General features: G+C 37.5%; 1 protein-coding gene across 5 annotated transcripts in view; it reads left to right on the forward strand.

Annotated features, from left to right (window-relative positions):
• Positions 1-21,100, forward strand: part of ZFYVE28 (zinc finger FYVE-type containing 28) — a 145,877-nt gene that overhangs the window by 50,622 nt on the left and 74,155 nt on the right. For all 5 annotated transcript variants that reach the window (XM_053941196.1, XM_053941198.1, XM_053941199.1 and 2 more), the window contains exon 2: positions 15,076-15,216. In XM_053941196.1, the coding sequence (XP_053797171.1) occupies positions 15,076-15,216 (141 nt within the window). The remainder of the gene's footprint in view (positions 1-15,075; positions 15,217-21,100) is intronic.

Raw genomic sequence — 21,100 nt, forward strand, 5'->3', positions numbered from 1 at the left:
TGATCTCAGTTTGTAGACTTCTCTCTTGGTGCAAAGATTTCAGGGCAAGCTTATTGCAGTGGCGAACCAAACCAGTTCATCTTCTCTCCCCTAGCACATGACTACTGTTTTTTCCTAAAATTAGCCTTGTTTCTGGACATTTTACCTGTTTTCCTGTGTGAGTTTGTTTGTTGTTTTGGGGCTTTTTTGTTTTGTTTTGTTGGTTGTGGTTTTTTTTTTTTTTTGGTTTGGTTTTTTTTTTTTTTGTTTTGTGTGTGTGTTTTTTTTTTTTTTTTTTTTTTTTTTGTTTTTCTTTTTTTTTTTTGGGGGGGGTTGTTCTTTTTCTTTTTTGATAAGCCAAGGCTGCTAATCCATGTGTCATTTTGGAGCCATCAGGTATGATGTCAGCTTTTCCCCTTCAGTCTGTTAATATTTTTCTGAGGAGAAATAACATGTTGGCAGAGGGCTGCCTCAGCAGCCTGATCCTATAGGACAAATGGGAATATCAAGTAACAAGAGCTTCCATGAATGAATACATCTTGTACTTCACAAGTATTTTGGCATAGCTGAGCCATCTGCTGCATAGAACTGAAAAGTCCTGAAGGCAGTGTCTGCAGAATGTTGGTTCCAGGCAATGCTTTGTCTTTGCAGGATTTGGTCTTTTTACTTTGCCTTCATGGTCTCATGTGGGGTCTTTCTCCTGCACAGGGGTGGACTCATTAAAACTGGACCAGATTCTTAATGCCCAGTTTTCAGGGAATGGGCTGTGATTTGACTATACCAAACTTTGGTTTTCCTCTGGACTCTTTGGCATTATGCTTTTTTTCCTCTCTTTTTCTGGGGTGCTGTGGCTGCTTATGCCTAAGTGACATTTTTCTTGGCACAAGCTGACAGACAAACCTGAGAAATAGTCTGAAAAACTGCTGCTCTTGACTCTTTTCCCAGCTAGGAACTGTGCTGATTTTATGAATGGGAAAATAATCCTCAGAGCATGTTATTCCAGTCTAGATGGAGTTTCTGCTTAGGCTGGGTAAGAGTTTAGAAACCTCTGAAAGGACTCAGTAAGTCATGTGGGAATGTGAATCTATGAACTACTACCTTAGGAAACTCAGACATTTAATTTCTTACTAAGAATGTGTCTTCATATGTCTTCCAAGTATATAAAAGAATATTAGTGACTGAGGTCCACCTGAAATGTGTTCAGAATTGTTTTTATTGCCACACTTTCAAGATGCCACTGAAAAAGTAGATGTTGAAGAAAACCTGTTCTGTATGAGATACATAGAATAAGTAAAGAGTTAAGAATTTTTATTTCAGCTTTGTAACAGGCATTCTGTTTTATTAGTTCATTATCAGAAATCAGTTCAATCTGTCAGTTTGGTGCTTTATGTGAACTTTTCCAATGGCAACCAGCAAAATTTTTTCACCTTCTATAACTCAGTGAATATGTCTTGTGGCAGCATGAAAGAGACTTTGAGGATGTTGCAGAGAAAAAGTGAAAAACTTGTTTATGTAATTTCAAGTGGCTTGCTCTAGTTGTTGTTAACAGTTTTTGTGATAATATTTTGTTACCGTGGGTTTTTTAGGAGGTTGACATGATTGAGTGGGTTAGTTTATAAGGGCAGTGTCAGTTTTCAAATTGCAGTCTCCTGTACTGAGCAATGCTTGTGGTGAGGTACTAAGGCATGGCTTTATTGGAGTGTCATCCATTGCAAGTTGGAATAAATTCCTCAGCATGTAAAATGAAATGTATGAGAGTCATGTTGTCCTCTACAATTGATTGATGAAGTGTATAACACTGCTCTGCTGGGGAGTTTTCCCATCTGTTGCAGAGGACAATATGTACAGAGGAATTCTGAATCAATGCTGGCCTGAGCAGAATGAAGAGAAAAGGAACTTTTCTCTTTGAATTCTAATTTTTGGGAGTTTTCATTTTTTTTTTTCCTGTAGTATATCTTGCTCTAAGTGCTGTATATGTTTTTATGCAGCTATTTGTTCAGGGAGAAATTAAGTGTGTAAGAGAAATGTCTCCCTTTTGTTCTCTTTTGGGAATCACAAGGCTCTGTTGGGCCACCTGGCATCCTGGGCTGAGTGCAGGTCCAGCTGGGCAGGAACAGAGTCACTCATGTGCTGCACAGAGGAACAAACGGCATCCTGATGATGGTGGGCTCTGGGGTGGCACACCACAGCCTCACTAAACTCCTTTGCAGAAATTTGGGGTGTTTGGGAGGTTCCCTATGTATGTGCTTCACAAGTGCAATCAACTCTGTGGTAAGAAACATTATATATAATCATTTAGGAAGTCTAGCAGTCTCCTGGTTTTTCATATTTTGCATAATGAAATTATTTCATGGGAACTAAAGATGTTTGTAATAGCTCTTCTGGTAATTTAGCAAGTCTCACTTCACAGGTAATTCAGTTTTTCCTTTATGGAATAAAATAACTAGCATAGCTTTCTTGAAATTTTCCTTTACTATTACAATTTTATATATACAAGAGCTATTAATATAATTTTCACAGTTCAAATTATTACATTTTAAGAATCACAGAATAGTTTAGGGTTGGAAGGGATCTTTGGAGATGATCCAGTCCAACATCCCTGCCAAGGCAGGGGCACCTGGAGAAGGTTACATAGGAATGTGTTCAGGTGGATTTTTAATGTCTCAAGAGGAGACTCCACAACCTCTGTGGGCAGTCTGTTCCCGGGCCCTGCCACCCTCAATGTAAACTCCTAACTCCTGTTGATGGAAACTTGTTGTGTTTTATTTTATCACCATTACTGCTTATTCTGTGCCTGGGTACCACTGAAAAGGTCTGGCACTCTAGGATTGGTCTTGTCAGGAGCCCTGCATTTGTCAGCTTGAGAATTTAGCTTTGGGTTTTGATGCTCAGAAGTTACCAGTGAGAAGGTCTGGGTTTACTATGGAACTTCAAGATGCTTTTCAAAGAGGAAAGTTTGTGTTGGGTTTATAGATCCATCTTTTCAGTTTATATATTGGTTTCCTATATTTGCTCTGTTCTCAACACTAGTACTGAGTTTGGCTTTGTCTTAATGCTTCTGGTTGTTCTTTTTTTGTATCTCGTACCTCGGATTTTTATTGCCTTCCTCATTGCAGCACTTCCAGCATTCAGTGACAATGTTAAGCAGTGATCACTATATTTCACACGTGGGTTTTGTGTAATTTAAATGTGGAGCTGCCTGTCTCAAACTGGTCTTTCTGAAACAATCTACATTGATACACCTGGGAATTTTTGCCATAAATTTTTGACAGATTATTTTGCTGAATGTGGAATTAATATATAAATACATGTCCCTGTAATGAGTCATTGTGTTGTAATCAGTTAGTACTTTTACCATCTTACTGTAATTAGACCCATCCACCCACCCCCCTGTAGGTAATGCCCATTTTTGTCTTGGGTTGTGTTGGGTCCTCAGTAGTCCTTAGGCTGGTATAGGCAGTAACACAAACAACCAAGCAGTAGCTGCTTGGAGAGTAGAAATACACTGCCAACTTGATTTACATTTCTATTTTCAGTCCATTTCAAAATCATAATTATGTTTTGCTGAATATAAATAATCTTCAATGGCCCTTGAAAATACATGCATATCCCCAGACTTCATGAGTTCCAAGTTATATTCTTTTGCCTGTCATTTCCAGTTGATAAATTCTGGACTTCCTTTTTTTATCTCAAATAAATAAACAAAAAAGCAAATGAATAAAATTTTTCCCAACACATACTTTGATTATGGATATTAGTCATGGTTTTGAGTGGTGTTTGTGTTCACAGCACAATTTTGGGATGTGATAACATCATCTCTGAAGTTAATGTATCTTCCTGAACAGAAACTTTAATTGAATGTGCTCTCTTTTAGCCTGTCTTGTAATGATTTTCTATGTATATCATTAATAATTACAAATAAAGTAAAAAAATATCAAGGAAAACAAATAGCGAAAAAATCTGAGTTATGGTGTACTGGTATGAATATATGCAGTTAAAAAAAAAAACTCCCTGTCAGTCTTCACTCCATTTTCTTTGAAAAGAAATGCTGTGTTTCACTTATAACTTGGTAAGGAAAAGCAATATAGCATTAGAAATTGTAAAATATTCAGTACATGAGGAAGCTGTTGCCTGACTAGATGAGGTAACTGCTTGGAGTAATAACCAAAAACGTTTTACTGTAAGACTTTTCAGTTAATTGATTTGACTGTGTTTGCAGGATGCAACAAAAGTGTAAAATACAGGTCTCCTTTAAATATATTTCCACAGTTTCTTAGGTCATGTGTATTAAAAGCAAGAGGTTTGTGTTTAATAATGCATTGAGATTTTTTTTAGATCATCATTGGTAGTCCCTGAAGCTCTGCAGACATTTTCAGTCTGCAGGCTTGCCTGTGTCATACACACTGGATTTTGGAAAGCAGAGCTGTGGCTCAGGTGTGATGTGACCAATGCTGGAGGAAGCAAAACAGAAAAAGCTGGAGCTAAATTCAGATGCAAGGCAGTTTGTCTCTAAGGTAGCAAGAAAGGGCAAAAAAGAGATTTTTATTTCAGTAAGCTTTAGCTGGTGTCTCCTGCCTTCAGAAGGAAATTGAACCATTATGCTCCTGGCAGATCTAGAGGGATCTGGAGATCTCATCTTTGAACCTTGGAATGGAGCAACAAAATACTGATTGGGCTGGAGATATTTGTGTCTGGTGTAGGCAAGAGCACTGTGGGAAAGTACTTCCAGGTTCTGACCTTCACTTTGCATTTGTTACACAAAACAGAAAGGCTAGAGCATGGAAAAAATGAGGAATAGGAGAATGCCTGTGGTTGTTCTTGCCTCTTCTAGAGCAAATTGACATGGTTTAGATAAAGAATGTGATCGTGTGACTGTAGGTTAGAAAGATGTGGAAGTCAGGCTGGATGCAACTGTTACTGACTGTTTTCAGAGCAGTCTCAAAATTAATGGCAATAATTAAGAACTTGGATTTCAGAAATGTCAGGAAACCTTTGGCACTTGGATTTTATGTTGTGTAGGGGAAAAATATCCACTGTTTTGCAGCTGAAAAGAAATGAATAGCTTTGATCCAAGACTGCATTTATGCTGAACCTTGTGTCAAATGCAGTATTCACAGTGAAACCAATGGAACAGTTTAACCTGTTATGTGATTGAAATAAAAGCTAAAGCTACTCCAGCAGGTGTCCTTCCTTAAGGCTTTGGAAGCAGTGGAATTCTTTGCCCCATTACATGTGAGGTGTCTTGAGTCTTTGTGTGATTTTGGTCTGGTTCCTAGTTAGTGTTCATTTCTAGAGCCTGACTGGGGTGTAGAGCCTGCATAGTGCAGGGATGGTGGAGAAGATATTCAGCTGTGCTGGAAGATAAATGTTTCTACTGTCTGCTGATAAAGGTCTGCAGTAGTTGTTTACATTGAAATAGAAGTGAATTCTTACTTATGAGCTAGTATTTTTGCATTACTTAAGCTAGCTTTGTTTTTAAAACATCACATTTCTCCTTTATGTGGTGTCTCCAATGTAATGTCATTTTTCAATACTATTATCAAATATAGTAAAGGAAAACTAGTTGGAATCATATTCTTTCCAAGGCATTGTAAATATTACAGTAAGCACTACTGGTAATGAATTTCCTTTTAGCATCAGTTCTGCAATTAATGCCTTTGTCTCTTTTGCCATTTAGCATTCTATAGAAATATCTGGCCACCAGAAGTTTGCAGAATGCATTTGGGGACAACCAACAGTTATGTGAAAGTGATAGTGCTGGTCCATAAAGGATAATAGGCAATACAGTCTATGTGTAATAGCTTCTCTGAAAGCTGTTGTTGAGAATGTGGGGAAAATGTCTATTCATTAAATAGGTAGTGCCATAATTATGTTGGCTTTTTATAAGTACCTGAACAGGCAGCAGCCAGGTCAGAGGAGCTTGATCTTTCCAGAAGAAACAATATGTGATTTTCAAATCCTTGTATGAATCACTTATACATGTTGACTAGAGCGTTTGGGGGTTTTGTGTTTTGTTTGGATTTTTTGTTTTATTGTTCCTCTCAATAAATGGATATAGAACTGTTCATGTTAAGAGACTATAAGCCTGAAAAGCATTGGTTGCATTTAACTTCTGTGTAATTTTTGTGCATTCTCTGTCTTGACTTAAAAGGAGCTGTTTGGGATGGAGAATAGCTGAAGACAGATAGAGCTTATCGAACATGCATGCTGATAAGTGGTCAAACTCAAACTGTATGCTGAGCTAGCACAGAAAACAGCAATAGCTGTACAAACCCATTTGTCTTCCAGGAGAGGTTTTCTGCGTGACCAGGAGACCAAGGATATTGTCTGAAAAGACCTTGAGGATATTGTCTGAAAAGACCTGTGAATGCCTAATTGAGCAAAAAAAATATTCAATTCAGCAGGGAGTGGGAGCAGGGATGCATGGGAGCCTTCTGCCATGCACTATCATCCAGTCAGTTTCCTGTCTCCAGCAAATACATGCTTTTTGTGTACTTGAATATATTTTATTGTTGTTGGACTGCTTCAAAAGTTTTAAGTATGGTTTAAAGTCCTGCTGTTGGTCCGTCTGTCTGTCCTCTCCCTTTCTTTTTGCTCATGTTCTGGTAGTTTTCAAAGCCACTATTCATGCTCAAGTGTGCTTGGAAAAAGGATACTAATCACAGTATCAAGTCGTTAAAAGCAATGAAATTCCTAAAAGATCCCTAAAACTTTAGGTAGGCTCTGCCTACATGGAAGTGGGGACTTTCTGCAGAGAGAGATGGTGTTAAATCCTTGAGATTGAGGACTGTGTCTGGAGTGTTTTCCTGGTTAGACATGGGTGAATCTCCACCGATGGCTGCTGTCCTAAACATGGGACAAACAACCACTGAAGCTTGCTGTTACCTGTAAACCTGAGTAGGAAACAGTGTGGCTGATGATGGCACTTGGAAAGCTACTTGCTTATATGATTTAGCTGAAATAGTGGAAATAAGATCAAAAGATTTACTTATGCAAACATTCATTTGAAGTTATTGTCAGAAGGCAGAAGCTGGGAAAAGTTTCTGTGCTGAGGCTGTATGAGCAGTTTCTTTCATCACCAGGTTTGAACAGATGCACTTGGAAACAAAGTTTTGATGAACTCTTTTTGTTGCAATGATTGTGCTACTGATATAATGCCAAGGTAGTTAAATCCCAAACATCTGTCAAGGTGTTCAGCTTGAGTTTATTGAAAGTCTCCTACAAGGCAAATGAGATTATGTATGAGCAGCTTTACGTAGAGTATGGTGCTTTTATTAAAATATGGTATGGAACACCTCAGACTTATCCTAAGTTTGCTGAGCCAAAGAAAAATAAAGATGTGCTTTGAACATGAAAAAACTAAGGAATGTGCTATGCCTGTTAATGCCTGAGAAGGACTGTGGAGCAATCAGCAGACTTCAACTCGCTGGGTCAGTTTTCCCTCTTGTTGGAGATTTGTCTATGCCCTGATTAAGATACTCTTTTTATGATCTAGAAGTAAAAAACAGTATATGGCATATTGTTCAAAATGAGTTAGTTCTGAACAGCAAAGCAAAATTTGTATTTTATCAGGTTTGCTAAGCATGACCAAAACACTGAAACTATAGACCTGGGAGGGGAAAAAATAATTGAGGAATGTGTATGCTAAAAGGTGACAGCCAAAAAGAGTCTTCAAAACAGTCCTTTAACTGCATTAAGTGGTTGCTTGAAGTTGTTAGGTTTTTTTGTTTATTGGGTTTTTTCATTTATTTGGTTTAGTTGATTTTTTTTTTTTTTTTTTACAATAAAAGTCTGGTTCTGAAAGGAAAAAAAGGTTATAGCAACATAATAACTTGAGAGAAATTAACACATTAGGCATGTCTAAGAAGAGGTCATTGTTTGTCCAAATATTTAGGAGTTGTTATAAATATTTAGACACATCCATTAGACATGGTATAACATAACTAGAGTGGGTTGAAAGTCCTCTAATGCGGGAAGTTGTGAATTCATAGTGTGGCAGGATGGTTTGCATTGCTGCAGGACAAATTGCTGGGTGCCACTTCCAAATGCCACACCATTCCTCTGTGCAAGGTGGGGGCTGTATATCTGAAATTGAATGTAATCGATCAACAAGCCCAGGGAGCTAAATTGGCTATTTTCCTCTTGATAGGTAAGAAATCACTAAAAGTACTGCAGAATCAATTTTGTTTGAAGAGATGCTTAGTGTAATGTTTAAATACAAAAATCTAGACAAATCTGAAGCAAACTGCATAAAAGCATTTAGGAAAAAAAAAAGTAAGAGTGATTTGTATATTTCAATATGTATCCTGACAAGCTGAATTTGTTTCTAAGTAAATATTTGTTCTTTAAACTTGATTGTTCTTGCAACAGCTGAGAATGAAATCTGATTAGCTAAGGTCAGACTCTTGAGACATTAGCTGCTGGGGGAGGCTTTAGAAGTGTTTTACAAATTCAGAGGAGTGGGTTGACCTTGTCTGGCTGCTGGGTGCCCACCCAGCCATTCTCTCATTCCTGTGCACAACAGACCAGGGGAAGAAAATAGGATGAAAAAGCTCGTGGGCTGGGATAAAGACAGGGGAATCACTCACCAGTTGCCATCATGAGCAGAACAGATGCAACATGGGCAAGGGAACTTTGAAGGTTACCCACTCTTCACTTGGTAGAGGTGGCTGCTCCATCACTTCCCCACAGCAAAACCCCATTCTCTTCTGGGGTCCATGTTCTTTCCTAGGAATCGAGGCTGTGGCTCAGCTGCAGAGCACTCCTGTTCTGCAGAATAGATGTCCGAAAGGTTCAGTAATTTGTATTCAGCGTGTGCTTATGTGCTTCCCCCAGAAAATATGGATTTGAGCACATGCTTTTCCAGATTAGTATGATGAGCACTCAAAAATAGAAACTATGTACACTGACTTAATCTATCATGAGTGAAAACCTACAGCATGGCAGTCTCAGATGTTTGGTACTCTAGCTTAGCATAACCATTATAAGATTTTCCTTTTTGGGGGGTTGAAATTGCACCCAATATATTATCCATGTGATTTTTGTTGTCCTATGAATCATTATCTTACTGGGGTTGTTTGTTTTGTTTGTCTTTTTGCTTAAGGTACTGCTAGCATTTTATTGTGTTAACAAGCTGTTCACCTGTCTTTCTTGCTTGTGTAATGATATTCTATAGATAAACACAGAGCAGCTGGCAAAGCTTTAACCAGGCTGTAGCTTCTTTCACAGTGCTTTTTTTTATATATCCTCGTGACCAAATACCAATTGTTGTCTTCATCTCTGAATCCTTTTTCTTTTTATGCATGTGCAACACTAAGACTTCATGACATTGTACAAAATATGACTGTTGAGGGAATTTTTTCCTTTTATTCTTTAACAGATATCACTTCAGATAGTAGATTAAAAGGAAAATACCACAAAGTATTAAGTAAAAACACAGAACCAAACAACCCCCCCTCTGCATACAACTATATACTTGCAACAGCAGTTCCTATTTCATTTTGTATGAAGAAAAATTTTTGCTGCTAAACCTTCTGATAGTTAAATGCCAGAATTTTTTACTCACCTACTTGTTAGAGAATTATTTCTTGCTGTTTATCAGCATTTGGAAATTAATGACAAATTCAAAGTGCCTGTCCAAAGAAAGGATGTGAACACACTTGCTTACATCTGAGGTGAAAAATAAGCAGATGTAACAACTTGCTGATATCTCTTTTTGAAGAAGTACCTTCAGTCTTTGGAATTTGTTGTCTGCCAGTTAAATGTACACTGCAACTGTGACTGGTGTAAAAAGTTGTCAATTGACTTAGTTTCTGTTGCTGCAAGTACATTACATTTTCATAATGGGGATAAGTACACTTTAGACTTTGTGCCTAATTCATGTCACTTTTGAACAAAATTTTTTTTCCTTATAATGTTATGGAAGTCTTAGTTAAATTTAATTAGCTTCAAACTGGTTATATGCAACATCACTTGTAAGTTTTGAAAATACTGAATTGGCTCATCAGTGCCTTTATTTGAATTTTTAGGGCCTAATTCTGCCTTTTGCACAGACCATGTTGCCAGCTGGTACCAGGAGTTGTTTTCCAATACAGAGACATTATTTTCTGTATGCTGCAGGTAGAAGCACATTTCTAACTTAACAGCTTTCATGAATTTTTATCCTAAAGGGAATGTGTTTCACTTGGGAAGTCCCTTTTTTAAAATTTCTGTGCTATGCAATAATTGTTCATATTTGAGACTGTCTGATAATGGCAGTACTTATTTTGAGGATTGAACAGTTTGAGGTTGATCCTGTGCCTCTTTCCTTTCCCTGAAAATATAGTAGGCAACAGATTTAGACTGGGAACAGCTGAACCCTCCTTATTAGAGATGCATTACTATTATGACCTGCCTCTGAGGCAGGCTGAGATTCCTGTTAATAAAGTCCTTGGGCTGAATTACAGTGAAAAGTCATTGAGTGACCTGTGTATTTATGAGGCAGATTTATTTTAAAACAATCCAATTGCAGTGGAAAGTATGTGGGCATTTTGTTTCTCTTCTATAAAAGTATAAAAATATCACAAAATACATAAGGAAAAGAAAGAAGGAAAGGATAAGAGTAGATAGGTGAGAGGAAAGGTGTCACCATCTGTGGATCCAGTGATGAGGCTTGATCACTCTTTTGCTAGTGGTCACAGACATGATCCTTTGGGAATGGGGGCCCATGAAACAAAAAGTTTGTCAGGTTATGTACATTCCAGCTGACATGGAAATGCCTGGATCCCTTCCCGGGTGGGGATTCTCCACGTCTCATGCAACACTATGGGCTATGTACAGTGTTCTGATGGAGAATTCCCAAAAAGGCTGAGGGGGTACTTCTGGGTCCTGGGTAGTCTTGAGCCCTCTCTCTTGGTCCTGTCCACTCCTTGACCACACTTCCATGCTTCTCCACTTTATTTTGTGCACTCACCATGGACCTGAACGGGAAAATTAGCTCCAGAAAGGTGATGTCCCTAAGTCTGTACAACCCCATTTCCAGGTACATCCTGTTCTTTCTCTCTTGAGCGTGAAGTTGCGGCATAGCAATGCATTAACTCCTTACTGTCCAGGCTTCCAAAACAACCCTTTCCCTTACCACAAGGGAAATAAAGAAAGCTGTGAAGATGCAAGATGGCTCCGCTGGTATGAATGTGATGGCCTCTCTCTAAAACTTCTCACTTCAGCTGTTAGAGCTGTAGCAGAATAGGAGTGGTTGAGCAGGCGGTTCATGTTTAACCTTCCTGGTTAAGGAAGGGTTGTGTCATTTGGACCCTGCAGCAGTTAAAAGTATTGCACATGGTCTGTCACCAAATATTGTCCCGTGATTGTGAAGGCGTTTTACACAATGTGTAATAAAATACATGTATTTGTGTAAAATATACCTTTTACAAGTGCTCTTTGAAAAGTTACCCCAATGGATGCAGGTTTAGTTTGTTCCCATGTCAAAAGGCAGTCTGGATTTACCATCAGCAAAGGCGTATAATTATTGCTTTTCTGTATAGTTTTGTTCCATAGGGATCAAGTCAGGGTTCCTGAGTGTGTGGCAGAAAAACAAATGCTTAGTGCTGGAAGAGTGCCAGTGAACAATGGGAGATCTGGACCTTTTCAAGTCCATGGAATTTATTTTAAGCAAAGTTGGATTTTAGCTGTTGTTCTGAAGACTTTAGATCAGCAATTCAAAAACTATGGGTATTATTTTCCAAAGGACAGCTGGCAGGCTTCAGAAGACAGTGCTATCACTAGCTGGGATCTTGCTCATTTGCATGATTCCCTTGTCTCTGTCTGTTCTTTGGCTTATTTGGGATCATCATGTCTTCTTGTGGTGGTGGTTGGGGTGGTGGCTGCATTCCTGTTGCGATCTCAGCAGAAGAAAAAGCCTGAACAAAATCTGTACTTCCCTACAAAGGATCACAGAAACCTGGGGGAAAACATTCCCTTTAATGTTCAAATTATGGGCTGCTGTCAGGTCTAAGATGACACATGTTTTATGTTACTCAAAGGTGGTATTGACACTTGAAAGCTGCTGTTAAAAATCATGCAAAAAGTGCTTGCAATTTTCTTTCAAAAAGGGGATGTGTCCCTGAGAACCACCCTTGTGTCTGTAAATGTGATTTTCAAAGTGATTCTTAGATTCAAGAGTTACAGTGTGGTTTGAGATTGGTCTCTTGGCACCCTGGCTTCTTGTTGGTAGTTTATTTTTTGGTCTCTGTCCCATGTTAGGAAGTCTGTGCTAGAATTTTTCTTCTCTGTTAGTTGTCACTATTGTTTAGGGACAGTTTCTGGTTTTGGTCTACCAGCTTGTTTACAAGAGATGAGAATAGCATCTTTTCCTTTGATAACATGCAATAAATAATTCTACAGACCTGTTATTAATCTAATAACCTGTAACTAGCTAACAGGTCTCTTAAATTAAGATGTTGTTAACATTCTCTTATAGTCCATTTAAATCCTGTTTGAAAAAATCAGAGTAGAATTAATTATGCAATAAACTGAACTAACCTAATCCTGGTGACAGTTCATTGGTTGGACTTGATGGGTAAAGCCAGAATGTAACCAGTTCAATAGTTTATACAACGTTTTCATACGGACACTTTTATACTGACTTTGTGGGTGACAGGCAGGCATCTTCTGATTTTTGGTATCTGACCCGTTGAGTGGAGTTTATTAAAAAGTAAGAATCATTAAAATAAATATTCAGTGAGTGATCTTTCATAAAATAAAAGAATGGTGTTATTATTATATAACATGGCTAAATGTGTGTTATTTTGTTTGGTTGGAGGTTTTTTTTTTGTTGTTTTTTTGTTTGTGGTTTTTTTTTGTTGTTGTTTTTTGGGTATTGTTTTTTTTTTTTAATTTGAGGTGTGCTGATTCCTGTCTTGGTACTGGCTGGAATGATGGTTTGTGTATAGCATACAAATGGGGATAGCAAGTTTTGATCCATATAGTGATGGTTTCAAATCTGACGTTGTGCTGTCAGTAAAGACACTGGGGGTAACCTGGGCCATTTGTTGGGCTGAATATGTGGAATCTAACCCTAAATTAGGCAGAAGGAATGCAAGGTGTACTTGCAGAATGAGATTCCTGCCCGGAGAGCTCATACTGGGGAGGGTGTTGGGAGGATAACAGCAAAATCACCGCATAAAAAACTTCCTGTGCAACCAAACAAAACTTCTCCCCAGAAATCCCAACCCCATGAGTGCATCCCACAGTGGTGCTATGGTTAAAGGGGTTACTGCAGTCAGTGAAAACAGAAATAGGCAAATAGAACTAATGCTGAATAAGGCAAAATGAGCAGTGCTGGTGAAGTCCAGCAAATCAAAAGAACTTGGATGCATTAATTTGTTGTTAAATGGGTTGATTTCCTGAAACAAACTACCAGGGTAAGTGGTAGGTCCTCCATGAGATGTTTTGAAATTAAGTCTTTCTATTAATTTTAGTACCTAAGGATGGGAATTGCTAATTCTTATTCTGTCAAAAAATAGGAAGGAATTTGGATTAAATTATTTAAACCGTATTTTGCATAAACTGAAAATAAAAATTGGCATTGAACATGGCACTATCCCTAATTTTCTGTTACCTAGTGCAGCAAATTGAATTTGTAAACTTTTGCTTTATTTGCTTTAAGTGGCCCCCTGTGAAGAGATTTAGTTTTATGCAGTTTCAGCTTGCCAGGGACCACATATGATTGACACAATTAATCAAAGATCACACTACTAATCCACACCAAACATAACACAGTTGAGAGAACTCAATTAAAACTTCTGTTCCTCCAGTTGAAAAATTCAGCCACGTGGGAACTAAGTGTCCCAAGCATACTTGTTTAGCTTGAGACCAGTCTTTTAAAATTGCCTTATTTTGCTTCTGCAATGCAATTTAGATGCTTAAAAATCAGCAGTCATGCTTTGTCACAATTCCATACACAGACTCCTGAATCTTTGTTTATTAACTTTGTCTAGATGGTTTTAATGGATAAATGCTGAAGAAAAACGTAAAAATCAGAAATAATAAAATCATTGGGTAGAGAATGCTTAAAGAAATGCTTTTCTAAGCTTGACTATAAATACAGAAATTGACATAAGCAACATAAAATTTAGTAGTAGAGTAATTACATGTTCTCCCTCTTATTACCATTCATTTTGAATTTTGTTTGTTTCCCTGACCATATATCACAAGCTTTATTCTTCTCCCTGGGCACCTTTATATCAGGGCTATAGTGAAGACATTATTCAAGAGTATAGATTTTTGACAGCTTACAATTAAGACGTTGGAACCAGAACTCCTAGTTGTTAATGCTTAAAAAAATCTTTTTATGGTGTAAAGCTTTACTATTAATATTTCTCAGTGTTTTGAGGTGTCATTCCTTCATTTGTTTGGTCTTTTTATTTATATTTGCTGCTTTGTTTTAATGTGGCCAAAATCAGTTGTGATGATTCTGTTCTTTGCCACCACTGTGATGTAATTTTCTCTCTGTAATGCCTTGTTTGGTGATACTATTATGTGTTGTGAAGTGTTTGCATCTGTTTGGCCCTGGCAGATTCAGTACCTTTCTCTTCTGTGGTTTCATTCTTGTGATGCTCGAAGGGAGGATTCTGACCAGACCATGCTGCAAAGGTTACCATGGTGCTTGATAGATTATTCCATTGCTTGATAGGTTTTGGGGGTATAGTTTGTTTGTTTTAACTTTGAAAGCAACTTTGTCTTGTTCTGCCTAGAGCTGAAGTCTGCTTCTGTTTAATAAACAAACCTTCTGATTCAGTTGTTGGCTCCTCCAGATAATTATGCCACAAGAAGTGAGAGTGCCAGGGTGGTTTTGGAGATAATGGTAGCTGAGTAATGTCTCAGATTTATTATGTGAGATGTTTTTTGAGAGTTTTTTTTTTTCTTCAAAGTAGAAAAAAATGTTGAGTGTGTGTAAATCTCAATATCATTCTTGTCTGTGCTGCCATACTGCTTATCTGGCTTATATGTTCAAAAAAATCACAGTAAATACAACTAGCTGAAGTTGTTTTAATTTTTGGGATTAATTTGGGGTTTTTTTGCAATAGTAATGTCATATTGTCCATGTCTCCAATACAGAGAACAGACCCACAGCTCCTTGCTCAGTTCTACTATGCTGATGAGGAACTAAATCAAGTAGCAGCTGAACTGGACAGTTTGGATGGAAGAAAAGACCCACAGAGATGTACACTGCTGGTCAACCAGTTTCGCTCCTGTCAGGTAATCAAAGTGGCAACTTCCTGACTTCACTGGGATTTTTATGTACATTTAATGTAGTCCATTAATTTTTTTTTGTATTGGTTAGTTTTTATCATCAGAGATTTTTAACATGAACTTTTGTTAGATACATGCCTTTCCTTACTTCAAAGGGTATATTCTTGAAAATACTATCCATAAATTAATTTTCCTGCATCTCATTTAAGAGTGTTGATGCTTTCCCCAAATAAGAATGCACATTATAAACTTTGTTTCCTTTATATAAAATAAGCATAGAGAGCTTAGAGAGGACATGAGAAATGTTTCAAAATTTCAAGCAGCAAAATATAGTCATGTCATTTGTAGCTTCTCAGCTTTCTTGCCTCATGAATCTGAGTTTTTTATTAGTAAATGAACTACATTCAGAGGGTTATGTGGTGTTTAGGTAATTCAGATTTTTAGAGGTAGAAAGAATCTACAGTTTTGTACCCTTCATATTTACATGAATTCTTTGATATTTCCTCTCCCAGTCACACCCAAGAAATATAATTTAAACTGAAGTAGGTTCATGATGCTCAGGTGGTATGAGGATTTCTGTATTAAAAGTAAATGTTTGCTGTCACCTCAGGACAATTTTAAGTGGAATTACCATAGTAATAAATACACATTTACATCTCCACCAAGTAAAATATGGTGCAGTTAAGTGTCAAGAATGTATTTTGATTCACCCTTGCTAAAATTTCTTCCTGTTACTCCTAATAAAATGTACTAAACTTCATTATGTGGAAAAATTTCATCACTAATCATGTTATGATGAGATTCAAGAAAAGTGCCCTGATCATTGCAGGAAGTGTTCGCATCAGGTTAGCTGAGTCTGTTGAAAAGAAAAACAGTCAAGTGCTCTGTGTTTGCTTGCAAGAAAATTAAATTTTAGAAGTGCAGCTTTTTGAAGAGTGCTTACAGAGAGAGAGTAGACAGTGAATGTGGTGTTCTGTCAGAAACAATTTTAATACTTCTGTCGACTTCAAATAGCTTCAAAATTTCCAACTGTATTGTTCCTACAGAAAAAGGTGAGTTTAAGGGATTGCCAAACTGGAAGCTGCAAGTTTATTAACAATTAAAAATGCTGTGACTTGGAGTGATAAAAAATAGATTTGAAAGTTGCCATCAGAGGAAGACTTCAGTCTTCTGTGTGACAGAGCAGCGGTACCTAAACCACACTTCACAAATATTTATCTGACTTCTAGAAAACCTCCAGTAGTGGATGTTCCACAAACTTCCTAGTCAAATTCTTTCCAGACTGGCAAGAAAGGTTTTCTGGTATTAAGGGTGGGTTAACACTATCATTGTGCAAGACAAATCTCCTTGGTTGTTTTATCCCTGGCAATGACAATTTATTCCCTGTTTCCCTGCAGGCACACAGGCTTTCTCATGTGTTTCCCGTAGTATAGGCAGACCTGAAGAACTGTTCTATTCAAAAAGTAGCTTCTCTGAATGTTTCACCTGTAGGAGTGCAGGAAATGCAGACTCTGACTGCTCCTTGGTCAGTTTGCTTGGCTTGTTCTGTAGTGATTCACTACCTTGTGACTCTTAATATCTTCTGATGTCTGGTAATTTCATTTGTCAGACAGATTGCTGTTACTAAAACAATCTGTTGCTAGAACAAAAAAAAAAAAAGATGGAGGGTTTTTTTAATGTAGCTATTTTTGTAATTTGTAGTTTTAAAAGTTCTGTAGAATAGGTCAGATCATTGTCAAATGTCATGTCAAAAACGGCTTTGCTTAATTAGATCTTAGATTATTTTGTAGTACTTTGTGTAAATGCAGTGGTTTTTGGTTTCTTTTAAGAATTTGTCCTGTAATTTCGAAACAAGAGAAGGAACAGTGTTTTAGTAAGGACTCAAAATGTAAATGTTTGCTGACCAAGTATCACATAGTAGGAGGAAAAATTGGTTTTAGCCTAAGGTGTGGTGGGGTTTGAGAATGATGGAGAACCAGCAGCCAGCCCTGGGCTCAGAATGTTGTGGAGGAAGGTTGTGCATGTAAAAGGAGGGTAACACCTGCACTGTGCAATACCTCAGGTATCTGCAAAAACAGTCATGCAATTCTGAGACCTTTTCTTTAGAAATGTGCATTGACTCTCCAAGCAATGCTTTTGAAAAGTATTTTGTGACCACAGAGCATAGTTGACCACACTCCCAGTCTTTGCATTAATTTTTTTTCCTATTTTGTGCTAGTTTTTCCATGGAAGCCTTAGTTTTAAGATTTCCAGATTATTCCCAATTTTTATCTCCATGAAATTTAGAGGCATAGCATTTCTACAGATTTTAGTGCTTTTTAGTGACAAAGATTTCTAAAATTCTATGTCCCTCTATCTTGGCATCTGTTTTTTAAATTAATTCATTGTTCCTGGGTTGCTTATTTTCATGTCTGCCTGATGAACAGATTATGCTTTTGAATTTTTTTTTTATCAGAGACTGGAAATGCCTTTAAATTAGTGTGATTTTTTTTTTTAAATGCTAAAAAGTCTTACAAACTGTGATTCTTCTTGGAGAGAGGTTGGGTGTTATGTTGGATCTTAACCATATCTGAAGAGCCAAGCTTTAAATCTTTGTGTCTGCTTTGAACTTCTGATAGTTTTGTTAAAGATCTCCAAGTTTACTGTAGTGTGTGAACAGACTCAGACAGACCAGAAGGTCTCTGCCTAAAGGATGTGATATTTTATAGTGGACATACTGAAAGTTTTCTATCTTAACAAAACTGGCAGTATTAGTCAAGGCAGGTTGAAAGTAAGGTGCATTGTGGTGTTCCTGTGGATGTGCAGAGAACTGCAGTCTTCAAGACTGTTGATGCTTCCTTACTAAAGAACTGCATCTCTGAGTGTTGTCTTCTGCTTTGTCATAATACTATCTGCTGATAAGAATCACGCTTTTTACAGGAAATTAACTTTTCAAGGTTTCTGAACATCCTGCGGCTTGGTTTTCAAATGCTGTGGGTTGACTGTACAGCAGGATGCTTGAGTAGCATAATCCATGAGTAAGAGTGGTAAGATGAGTAAGATAATGGTTTTCAAAGCTTTTCATTTTCACAATAATGTGATGTAACACTGTTTTCCAGTTATGGTAGCCTATTATAAAAATGCCATCCCTCATTTTGCTTTGCTGCTTGCATGTCAGTGGTAAAATATTGTGAAATCATAACATATCTATCAATACAATATCTTGCACTTATTGTGTGATTAATACCTATTCAACAGAATAAAACACTTCTCTACTGGTTTCTGTTAAGATTAACAATACCTAAAGTGTGCTGAGAAAAGCTGTGTAAGGTTTTTCTTAAATGAACCGAAAGGTAGGTAGAATATCAAACTTTGGTTTATTGAGGGAAAACTCTCTTTTTTTCCTTAAGAAAAACATCTCTGCAGTAGTGAGTCTTCAGTAATATGCAGTGCTTGTTCATTTGAGGTTTTTTCCCTGCAACACAAATCATTGCAGTATTTTTATATTAATGGTATAACAAGGTGTCCTTTCCTATGCTTTTCACAACATCATGCAGTATTGAATTTTACAAGAAGTGATGGTTAACTCATGCACATTTTTGAGTTATTCACTCATGCATTCACTATCATTCTCTAAATTAATTTGCTTTGATCCTTGCTGTTTTCACATTGATTAATATTTTGTTAGTTGACTTGGTAAACTGGTTTAAAACATTTTATTGGCTATTTAAATGGAGTTGGGTTTATTGTTAAATACAACAAAAGTTCATTTGTTTTGTTTAAGAGTAAAGAGTAAAAAAAAAAAAAATCTTTGTTTCTAAAGCAGAGCTTTGTTAGGACTTCACCGGTAACAAACCTGTGCATAACAGGTGAGAATGTTTTTAGGATCATAGTCATTGCTTGCTGTTTCAGTACACTGAGAATTATTTCTCTGTGTACAGTAGTGAGGTCTCAGAATAGCACATGAGTCAGCTCCAGCAGGGTTTTATCAGCATTATTCCTGCAGATTGTATCTCAGCAGTGTGTCGCTTGATCTGCTGAAGTGCACGAGGAAGGAATTTGCCCCATCAAGGCTCTGACCTGAAGCAAACCATAGACTCTTCTGGCTGTGCTGTCCATTTGCACTGTTCCACAGCATAGTAAAATGGGGAATTTATAATATTTGTGAGACATGACTGTTTCTGGCTCACTGGTAGCAGTGATGGACACTGCCTTGACTGGCAGTACATTACACTGGTTCTTCACTCCTTTCCTGCCATTTGCCTTCTTGGGAAGCACCTCCTGAATTACTGCAATTGGCAGCCCAGTGTTTCCAATTCACCTTTAGCAGTTCTAGTTTGCTGTAACATGAGGCTTTAAAATGTAGTCTTTAGTGGACAGCCTCCTGTATAGGTCATTCTTTTATATAGTGCTGAGAAGGAGGCACCTGTGAACCTGAACTTCATTATCCTCTGTAGCCTAAGTAAAAGTTGCTGAGGAGTTGGAGCCCTTAGAGAAAGCTAATCATATTTCAGTGTTGTGTTTTATCACTTGTCTGTCTCAGTTTCTGTAGCAATACAAAATATGTGGTGAATTTTATCAGAAATGCTGTATTTCAACCACACTTATCTCCATATTTCTTCAAGCTCGATTTAACAACTGAAAGCATCACTATGAAATGAGTTGAGATACAAGAGTCAGTGGAAACAAAGCTTTACCCTCATCATAAGGGAATACGTATTCCAGCTGAAGGGGCTGACTGTGGGGTGTGAAAGATGGTATAAATTGAATATGGCAAACAAGGAGTAAAGGAACAGTGCTGCTGGGAGCATACTTGGGGAATCTGCTTTGTCACATGCTAAAATCACACTCACAGGATAGTTTGGGTTGGAAGAAACCTTAAATATCACCCAGTTCCAGCCCCCTGCTATGGGTGGGGACACCTTTCACTAGATTTCCCCAGCATGGGGCACGACCTTGCACTTGGCCTTGTTGAATTAAAACTTCTAACACAAAAAGAAAATATATGCTCTTTATCTTTGAAATATGTTTTTTGTGTATCTTAAGAGCTTAGGAATGTTATTTGCTTGCTGAAGAGGGAGATGGATGGATAAGACAAGCCTAGGAGTGGGGAAGCTTTGTCTGATGCTGTGCTGTGTCTGACCAAAGCAGTGGTCATGTTTGATAATGGGTCACTCCAGGAGGTGGTTACCAGTTTCAGCCTGACATGGGGATAGCAGTCCAGCTGTCTTTCACATCAGCTTACGCCATGGATATTGGCAGATTTCTGTATTGGTTTTTTATTTAATTAAGAAAACCCCACAAGACACCAACAACAGTAACACAAACCCAAACAAAACAAAAACCCACAAACAATTGAAACAAAACCAAACAAATTAAAACAACAGATCAGCAAAAATGTTACTCCAAACAAACAAAACTTTCAACACAACACCATCACACAGAACTGTGAAGCTGTTGCAGGGTTTGCAAATTGCTTAGTAACATTTCCAGAGTGGAAGAGAAACATGACTGACCTGAGTGAATTGTCATAGAGCATGTGTTGATTTCTCTGTAGTGGGAAATGGAAAAGCTCTTCAGTGTGTGACATTTGAGTTTCCTTATTATATATATTTAAAAATAAATAAAAGTTGACGTAGCATGAAATGACAACACAGGTGGTAATCAATAATGCACAAGGGTGAAACTGAATCTGGATTGACAAGTTGCTAAATAATGAAAAGAGAACTTATCTTTGTGTACAAAACACAATTAATTTTTTATCAGTGAAAAAGGGATGTGATTATATGATGTTAAATGGTGCATGCTGGGGTAGCCATAGGTTTTTGCTAGAGACTGTAATGCAAGGTTATACTGTACCATCTGCTCATGATGGCCACAATCATGGCATGCAAACTGTGGAAAACCACTG

The sequence above is a fragment of the Vidua chalybeata genome, chromosome 4, assembly GCF_026979565.1.
Source record: "Vidua chalybeata isolate OUT-0048 chromosome 4, bVidCha1 merged haplotype, whole genome shotgun sequence".
In the NCBI taxonomy this organism is placed as follows: domain Eukaryota; kingdom Metazoa; phylum Chordata; class Aves; order Passeriformes; family Viduidae; genus Vidua; species Vidua chalybeata.